Source organism: Gobio gobio, assembly GCF_949357685.1.
Source record: "Gobio gobio genome assembly, chromosome: 13".
NCBI lineage: Eukaryota > Metazoa > Chordata > Actinopteri > Cypriniformes > Gobionidae > Gobio > Gobio gobio.
Window position 1 is genome coordinate 16990323 of NC_137106.1, and position 10426 is coordinate 17000748.

At 39.4% G+C, this 10426-nt stretch overlaps 1 protein-coding gene across 7 annotated transcripts in view; it reads left to right on the plus strand.

Annotated features, from left to right (window-relative positions):
• The window catches only part of nhsl1a (NHS-like 1a), a 60583-nt gene extending 50202 nt beyond the window's left edge, over nucleotides 1-10381 (plus strand). For 5 of the 7 annotated variants that reach the window (XM_079833119.1, XM_079833120.1, XM_079833121.1 and 2 more), the window contains 3 exons: nucleotides 1409-4576; nucleotides 5712-5835; nucleotides 8229-10381. In XM_079833119.1, coding sequence (XP_079689245.1) covers nucleotides 1409-4576; nucleotides 5712-5835; nucleotides 8229-8832 — 3896 coding nt within the window. In that variant the 3' untranslated portion in view covers nucleotides 8833-10381. Of the gene's footprint in view, nucleotides 1-1408; nucleotides 4577-5711; nucleotides 5836-7026; nucleotides 7070-8228 lie in introns of all 7 variants that reach the window. The other 2 variants (XM_079833124.1, XM_079833123.1) reach the window with 2 other exon arrangements.
• Nucleotides 10382-10426: the final 45 nt, after the last annotated feature.

Sequence of the window (10426 nt, forward strand, 5' to 3'; positions counted from 1 at the left end):
GCGACAGGAATGGCAAGAGGTTAAGGAGAAAAAATACTTTTTGGTAGCAATACTCTTGCTTTATTTTACTTAATAGAAAGAAACCCTTGTACACATTCCTATGTATTGAATAATATATATATATATATATATATGATTAACACTGGCTGCTCAGAGCTGTACAGCAGCATTCATGTATGAAACAATGAATAAATGTAAAAATAAAACACTACATAGACTTCACTATAAAATATACATTGATTCTGATTAAAGTTACTGTATTAAAGTTTTTCAGTCAAGAGCAATGAGTGATTTTCTCTTTGTCTTTTGTTATTTTATTAACATTAAAGGGATAGTTCACTCAAAAATGAAAATTCTGTCATTGATTTACTCACGCTCAAGTTGTTTTAAAACTGAATTAAGTTCTTTCTTCTGTTGACAATAAAATATATATTTGAAGAAGTCCTCATTGACTTCCATTGTAGGAAAAATACTATGGAAGTCAATGGCTACCGTCTGGTTACCAACATTCATCAAAATATCATCAACACAGGTTTGGAACAACATTAGAGTGAGTAAATAATGACAGAATTTTAATTTTGAGGTGAAATGTCCCTTTAAGGACAGCATGTTCACTATTAGGTTGCGCTGCTATCACTTTAAGACCTGCATGCATCTATATTGACACTCATCCGGTTTTACTTTCACTTTAGACATAACCAACTGTGTTTATGTTAACCGTGTGTGCATTTGACAGTATTAGCGCAGTAAGATTATTTAGTCCAGTAATCTCGTCCTGTTTGACAGGCTTTTAGTGCGCATGCTCAGAAAAGCACGAGTACGCAGAAGCACGCGAATGAAATGTTTAACCGGCAAGGCTTTAAAAGGCATGCAAATAATGAACTTCCGTGATTGTGAATAACTATAGTGTCCCGTGAGCTGTGTGATATCGCACACACCACAGATTTGAGAGATGGTGGTGCGCACTGCAGCCTCACTTTCCTCGCTGTGAAATCTGGCCTTGCAAGCGTGGCTAAACACCCTTTAACTTTAGCATAAGCATAAGCACGCAAATTAAATGTTTAACCATCAAGGCTTTAAAACGCATGCAAATAATGAACTTTCGTGATTGTAAATAACTATAGTGTAGTATAATTCTACCACTAACGTGTGATGTGAATGTATGTCGTGTTGTTCAGTATATTGGTATGGAGGCAAATGACAGAATGTGTAGAAAAATAATTAATTAAATGCAAAACCCCCCAAAAAAAAGGCAATTCACAAGCGCGTATTGAACCGTGAATGCCGTACTGTTCAATATTATATTGAGAATTGTGCCATCCCTAATATATATATTGGAACCATTAAGAAAGAAAATCAAACAAACATTAATCATGTATCTATAATTCCCATTCCTATTTTCTTACAGCAAATAAAGAACAAGCTGACTCCAGAATTCAGTCCGTGTGTATGGCAGATCAGTACTCCACCCTCAGTCGAGTGGGAAGTGTAAACTCCACCCTAAGACGCTCAGACACCCGAGACACAAGTTGCCAAACAGAAGAGGTGAAGATTGTTCCTCCCTCAGTACGCAGAATCAGAGCACAAAGAGGCCATGGTATTGCCACCCAAATGGCCAGTGTCTCCTCTTCAAGCAGCATTTCCACCATGAGTGACTGTAATAGTATTAGCTACACTCAACTCAATGACAGTGATCAGAGCTTTCGCAGTTTGCCACGACAGGCTTCTCGCATCGCGCAACAGCATTGTGAACCAAAGTACAACAGCTCCCCCTACAGGATGAATTCTGGCTCTATAAGCTCCTTGTCCTACCAGTTTGACATGCAGCATGGCTCTTCATCATCATTGCATATGCTGTCTGACTCCAGAAGCAATACATTAAATAGCCCCAAGCTTGCTGAAAATCCAATTTACCAAGGCTCTGATCAAAATAATAGCCCAAGCTTGTACAGTCTCAGTGGTGCTCTACAGAACTCCATTCGTTATGGACATGAAAGGACAGAGGATAACCAGATACAATCACCTCATTCTTTGGCCCAGTTGCTTAGTTCTACTGATGCTTCGTTGTCAGCTGTCTCCTCCTGTTACGAATCCACAGCCTCCCTCTGTACAGGGATCCACACTGAGACGGAGTCCCAGTGCAGCACACTTGATGGTAGAAACTGCAACAGTCCTAACTGTGTCCGCAGGGATTCCACCTTCTCAGAGAGCAGCAATCAAAGCTGCAGCACACTAACCACTGACCAGTGGACATATGAAGTTTCGCCAAAGGACAACGGCACCTCAAGTTGCTCCTCACCTGTCAGCCATATATACAACAGTGAGGAACATTCTCCCAGCAAGACAGACACAAGCTCATTGTTCTCTGTTGACAACGATGGTTACTACACCTCCATGCGTCTGGACTCCGGTTTGAAGTCACGTAGTCATGGCTGCATCAATAAAGCAGGGGATGCCAGGCACAGTTTGTATGATTGCAAGGACCACCACAGTCAAGGTGACCATGCAAGTCTGCATAGCAATCGCTCACTGACACGTAGCATTTCCCTGCGGAAATCCAAGAAGCCTCCACTCCCTCCTGCAAGGACTGACTCCTTAAGGCGCAAGCCACAGAGGAAGTCTCACCACAGTGGCCCGGTGCTTAGTGAGAAGTTTATCTCCAGTCTCCAGCAGTCCTTAGAACTTAATCTAAAAACTCATAGTTCATCTTGCTCTGAACAGACACCCTGTGGTACATTTGAAGACCCTTGGGTGCTCCGACCCAGAAGCCAGAGCACCATAAGTGCAGCAAGCAGTGGGATGTCCGCACCAGCTGCTGTATGTCCGGTCACACCCACACACAGTGACAGCAGCAGTCAGCGCTCTGACTATGCAGAGTCATGGGACTTCTACATGGATTACACTGGTCCACGGTCCGACCAAGGTCTCTCGTCCCAAATCACAAAATCTGCAAGTGCTGAAGAGAATCAAGAAGTCATGGGCATTGCATCCAACAACACTGGATTCCCATCGTCCCACTTCAACAGTAGTGGGATTCAGTCAAAATTGGCCTCCTCACCTGACAAGGTTCATCGCCTGACGTCACCATCAAGTGGTTATTCAAGTCAGTCCAACACTCCGACTGCAGGCACTCCAGTTACTTCTCTAATAAGAGCAAAGTCTCCTGCAGGGAGGCCAAAACCGAAAGTGCCTGAAAGAAAGTCCTCCCTGCGGTCTTCTGTGTCATCATCTTCCTCTACATCCCTGTCCTCCAACACCTCGGATTCTATCAGGAACATTGCGCCTCCTCCACCTGACTTGACTTCTGCATCATGTGGGTCACCTAGTCCCACTTCTACAGCACCTATGATAGACCCAACCCCACCTCTTCCTCCTCTACATGACATATCCTCTGCCTTGAAAGAGAGATATAATTCACTTTCAGATTCATCCACAACACCTGAAGAATGTGACTCTCTTGATTTCCTCCCTCCCCCACCAAAGGTTTTTGAATCTAGTTCAAGCAAAGAAGGTACAAATATTCCTCCACTTATTTCTTCCAAACCTTCATTGTGCATTTTATCTTGTCTTCCTCCTCCTCCACCACCTCCTCCACCATTACTTGAGATGAATCTTCAAACTTCAGACATTTTGAAGACAGATAATTGTCATAGACCTACGAAGACTGTAGAAATAGAAAAAAGACTGAACATCAATCACACTGGAAAGCAAGAGAAGAGTCAGAAACCAATAATCACTGCCCAAGCTCTTCAGATGGTGCAGCTACGACCTGTCAAGCTCAAGCAAATAGAACATATATTTACAGCAGTCAATTTTGATAATTTTGATGACCATGTACATAACCATTCTGAAACGAAGTCCCCAGAAAGTGAGACTACAGAGCAAACTGTGACTGCCAGCTGTGTTAGTCAGTCAGAAAATGCCATTGAAATATCTGAACATGAATATCCAGTGAACAAATTAATACAAGATTTCCCTGAGACATCAACTGGTTCTATACCCCTTGGCCAGGATGAACATATCAGCAATACTGGGCAGAATGTTCCAGGACACCTTTCTAAGACATGTGCAGTTTTGTCTTCCCACGAGCTTCTGCAGTGCACAATCTCCTCAGATTCTCCTCAATGTTCTCAGCTGAAACAGAAGCCTCCTATATCACCTAAGAAGCCCAACCTTTCCCTTATTATACCACCCATTATGCACTTACCTGTCTCTAATGTGCACGAGCTTCAACAGGTTCTTGAAGCACAGGAGAGACTTGAGACAGGGCAAGTGAATAGTACATCCCAGACAAACACAGTGAATTTGCAGGCAATTCCTTTAGACCTTGAGGTAGAGGAAGAGAGTGACTCAGACTCTTCAACCCCTGTGATCAAAAGCAGACTGTTTCTCAGCAGTGAACTGTCATCAAGCAGTCTCCAAGACCTGCAACTCTCTGATCTCATTCTTCATGAGCATGACCTCAGCCTGAGTGATAAAGACTTTGGGCTCTGTGATGATAAAAGCACATCAGATGATGGTTCAAGCAGCAGCTCAGGATCCATAAGCTTTAAAGAGGACGAACATGAGGAAAATGGTAGGGGCTTACTTTATTACTTGCCTAAAGCTAAGAATTTAAGCTTCTGTGTATTGAGGATCGCTCTAGTGAGCCAAACAAATGATTGTGCCAAAAGATCATGCATTAGAATTTACTATTCAACTTTACATGTGTAAAGTTTACACTCTGCCCAGCAATGATACTCAAATGATACTCGAAGTTTACTCAAAGATTCCTTATTAATTTCAATACATTTAAAGTATGCCCCCTCTGTATGGATAGAAAATTGTTATATTAGGGCCAGGACAGACTTGAAAACAGGACATGTCCTGGGAAAACAGGACGTTTGGTCACCCTATCTTTCCCTCTCCTGAAAAGTTAAAGTAAATTGGGTTTATATTAGATTGGGTAAACCCAGCCTGATCTGCCGGCAATTTGATTTCGCCTTGCAACTCAGTCTGGAAACCTGTACATTCATTTCTACTGCTTCTGTTACATTTTTGCGGGAACCAATCACAGACTGGCTTATCCACCTGGCACGCTATTGGCGGGTTTAACACTATGACGGATAGAGAAGCAATGGGTCGTTGCCCGTTCATCACGCCTCTTGTGGTCTGATTGGTTGAAGGACTATCCAATTGTGTACAGAGTTATTTAATTTATGCTCGTTTATCACGCCTTTTGTGCAGTAAAAAATACATAGCAGACTCCCCAGACCAATGTTCAATCTTAAATTGAGCTTGGTCTGGGAATAACCAGACAAGGTTTATATAACAACACTTTTAATACTTGTCTAACCCTCCCATGCTTCCCCATTTTAAGTGAAGGCACAGTGAATGCTCTTCATTACCACCCGCATATTTACAACTCTATTATTGTTTTTGTGTTATCTGTTATAATACTAGTTACCCTTGAATCAGCTAAGAAAGTTGGATGAGCGCCCTTGAGTGTGTGATGGTTTGCGGCTTTAGACTGTAATATTCTCAAGCGTCTGTAGTGCTCACCAAAGTGCAGTTATTGCACAACAGCAGGACTACCAAAAGTGTGTAAATAATTTAAAGAGCTGAAAATGTCTGTTGTAGCACGGGTTTTATGCCTCTCAGATTTTTCACTCAGTGTAGGCTCAGTCTTTATTGTTTCTTCCCACTGAGTCTTTTTTGTGTGTGGGCTTCAGGTGCCGTGTTTGACTCGAGCTCTGAAAGCGCATCTGGCATTAACACTATAAGAGAGGCTGTGGAGGAGATGGTGACGCCTGTTCGCCCTCGTACAACAGAGGACCTCTTTGCTGTCATTCATAGGTAATGTGATGTTTTTTTATTTAGCCAATAAAGCCTGCATTAGGCATGCAAGTAAGAAAATGTTATTTGTATAAATACATTAAACACGAGCATACAAACTGAGGGCTGTGCTCGAAAAGGTACGGCAGGTTAAAAGGTTTACTAGAATGTTATATGTACCATAGAATGTTATATGTACCATTACAATGGATAATTCACTTTGTATAAAAAGTATTAATAGATTATAAAAAATTAGCTTTTGACTGTTCATTTCTCTTGCACTATTCAATATAAATCAAGGTTTTATTCATTTGCATCGAAAATATTATTGTATTACATTTCTATTGAGCTGTAAAAACACTTGCCATAGTTTATTCAGGAACGGTCAGAATATTCAACCCTCCCTCATTGTGTTGTCCAGGGTTATTTCAAGGGAATTAAGAACAAATTAAAGTACTTGTCTGATAAATAGAGATTATAGAGATAAATAGAGATACATTTCAGTATTGGCTCCCTTTTGAAATATGAATTGAATTGGCCAAACTACACAAGATGTTCAATTGAAATTTTGAATTATAATGGCAGGGAGAGGATGACAAACCAGATTTTATAATATAAATATACATATAAATATAGTGTAAACAGAATTTCATAATTATATATATATATATTTTTTCATATTACAAATTTAACCATCAAACTGATTTTAATTCATGCCATAGAGCATCACAAAATAAAAATATTCCATAGTGTGTGATTAAAATGTTTGTTATTCATCCTAAAAAAAAATTATAAATAAAAAATTATATATATATATATATATATATATATATATATATATATATATATATATATATATATATATATATATATATATATATATATATATATATATATATATATATATATATATATATATATATTTATATTAAAAACTATACTCATAGTCAACTCAATGTAAAGTTACTGAACTGGAATTTTATTAAATTCTGACTGGAGCACAACCCTGATAAATGTATGCAAACACATTTTTCAAATATTGTTCTTTTATGTTTTTATCTTGGTATTTTAATGGTCTCTACAACATGTTTTATACCAACTTTTATGACAAGCTGTGATATTTTAATCATTCAATTTTAATGTTATTGGAGTTGTGTCATGTGCTCATGCATTTTTGTTGAATCATTTGTCTAAATATGTCGTCTGGAGCAGTCTACATAGACAGAACATCCAATAACAGGTGTGGAGTAAACTGGCAAGTAAAGTCATTGGCTGGTGTTGTCTACCTGTAGTTTGTCTAGGGTCAGATTAAACCCATAATCCAGTAGCTCCCATAAAATAATTAATTATTCTCTTCTTTTGCCCTCTCTAGTCCCCAATCTCTGCTTCGTGGTGTTTTTATTGTGGTGTAACACATTGTGTTAGGTTAAAAGTTAAATGGAGTGTACATGAAACCTGAAACTCACTGTGCAAAAACACAGAGCTGTGAAGATTATTCTGGTACATTGAATTTCAGGGCAGAACTAAAAAGCACATGATGCAGTGTTATTCTTAGAGGGGTTGTCATTATTAATTTGTGTGAATCAAAGTTTAATGCCTAGAAAGATCTGACATCCAAGTGCTCCTATTAAACAGCCTTGAGGGAACGTGATGGCCTGACTTTTAAGGAAACATGAAGGTAGATGTGGAATTATTTAAATGCAAATGTGGAGTTATTTTCTAAGTGCATAGCAGAACATCAAAAACAATATCTATCATAACCTTATCATAAAATATTAAAATCAATAAGAGAGTAGTATCTTGTTTATCTTTATAGTTGAAATGTGTAATTTATATCACCTTAATTTCACAGATGACTTTAAATGGGTTTCCCAAGCACTCCCCCAATCTGTCATTGGTTTGACAACCAAAAGGTCCCGCTCTCATACTCGCGCCATTGGTTGAGCAAATGATGCTGTCACCTGTTCAAACCCACATTTGTCAACCTATGTATGGCTTACTTAGTTTACTTACTTAACTTTCTAAGGATATTAAACTGATTTAGGAAAAAGTATTATAACATCAAACTAAATTTACACACTTCTACCTGGCATCCTTGGCATTTAATGTTATCTGATGACCTTCAGGGCTGAAAATACAATGCAAATAGTTTTTTTTATATTTAGATATTCATTATTATGTTGAATCACTTCTGAATTATTTAACCTAACATTTTTTTATCTCACTAGACAGAGGAACCTGTCTTCAGTCCTACGAAAAATGACAGTTTCATGTTCACTGATTTATACATAGATCAAAAATGCTACACATGGAAATTACCCAATCATGGTATCAACAACATCAACAAGAAGACATGCAGTAACCATGCCAAAGGCTTACCTAAGAACATGTCCTACTGTCTTTTTAATCCCCAGGTCAAAGAGGAAGGTCCTGGGCCGTGCAGGTGACTCTGAAGAGGAACGCTGCCGTAGCGTCCTACCTTCACCACCTGTCACTCCAACCGGCTCCTGCCCCAGCCTAACTTCTTTGCCACGTCAGACCAGCTCCATTCAGCGCAGCCTACGGCGCTCAACCACAAGCAATGATAGTTTTAAAGCTCTGCTACTTAAGAAGGGCAGCCGCTCAGAGTCCAGCTTCCGCATGTCAGCCACTGAGATTCTCAAATGCACAGACCCCCGTTTCCAGAGGGCTAATTCGGAGCATGCACAAACTGACGTACTGTGCACCTCTCCGACAAGCAGCAGGAGAGCACCTGAAGAGTGGGCACGTACGGAGGGAGCCTTGCCCCGCCTTACCGCTGGACTAACAACCCTAAAATATGGACGGTCAAGCACACCACCTACCGCAGCCAGCAGTCGGTACAACAGCCGCGGCCGCATTTCCAGTGGGCCAATGACTGCCATCTGTGAAAGAGAGGGAGAGATGGCCGAGTCTACAGATTGCTGCATTAGCACTGAGAGTCATTTCACCATGCCTATATCCTCCAGCAGCACGGTCTGTGCTCAAGGCAGCACTTAGGGCTCTCAAATCAACCCTAATGTCTTGTAAAAGATAGTAATCTATATGAAGACCATAGAGGTCTAAACTCTGGCTGGAAGGCCATGCTTGCGCTGGCCGATAGCATTCCCCAAGGAACTAGGGAGAAGAAGGAACGGGGGAAGTTTCTGTAATTCTGTAAATGTAGTTTTGCTCTTTTCCTGAGAGTTTTGTCTTTCTTAAGAAATTAGCGTTCTCGAACAATGTTATATTAACAGAGGGTTACTGGTTTGGTTTGATCAAAGGTTCTTAGTTCTCAGTATGAAGGTTAAGAGAACAAGGAAATGTACATTTCCTTCTTGGTGGCAAGTTGAGGAAAGAACGGAAGCAGAATGTCATTGATGGATTTTGTGTTGAATGGTCCATGCTGATGTGCTTCTGCATCTGTGACAATGGAAAGTACTTTACCAAAGTGAGCACTGAAACACTGAATGCACAGAACCTACATCCAAATCACATTTGTGGAAGAGGTGGTGTCAACTGCGTTGCCATTATCAAGCATGATACGTTTTGAAGGAGGTTACATGACTGTATGGTTACGGTGAAGTTGCTAAAGAATGAGTGTGGACATAAAATGGAGATTTTTAAGAAGTGTTTAGAGAGACTGATTTAAAATATGTATATTTTACGCACCTTTACATTCTTCATTTCTTTTTGATTGTGTCGTACAATCTTAAGTTAGAGCAATGAGAGAAATGGAAGTTTATCTGAAAAAAGTTAATCAGTTAATGCAAGTCAATTTTTAACTAACTAAATAGAATTTTATCTGTTTAGACAATAATAATAGTTCTCTATACTTCATCAATGTAAATATCCCAACCTTCACAAATGCCAGTTACCAACCATTCTGTTTCATTTATAGAAACTGAAAGCTTCTACTTAGGTTATATTTCTAATTAGGTTCTTCAGAAGCTGAGAAATTCCTTGCCTTTCTCACATTTGCCCAATATGACAATTTGTACATTTTCATGTCTCTTATTTCCAAAAGGAGGTACTGTTTAGTCTATTTACTGTACTACGTGCACCTGAATGCTCTTCTTCCCATAGTACTGAACACCAGCAGAATGGTAGTAGAGAAATGGTAAAGCCCCTGGGTAAATGCCATGTGAGATCAGACGCAATGGTTTCTGTGAAAGAAATAAAACATGGCATTAATCTCAAAACAACACTTGTTTTCTGTGAAATATATGCAGTATTTATTTCTGATCTACTGTATCAGAGCTTCGTATTAAGAGCAGTGACACGATCCATTGACGTCATAAAGGTAATCACATCTGATTGCTATCATCCTTGCCGAGATTTACAGAGTGTAGACAAGGCCAAAGTGTTGTCTGGCCAAATATAGGACTTACGGAATTCTTCTCAAGCACAGAAATGTCCACATTGCTGCTGTAATGATGTCAGTAATTTGTTGTGATGCTGTTTTTAATCATAAAACCTACCGTATAACCATAAAAAAAGGTGAAATGCCTATGAATGGTAGGAGCATCAAACAGTTTTTAGTATGAATTACCCATTAAATAATTGAATTAATTTATTTGGTTAATTGAATTTAAGCACATCTCCAGACATCAGG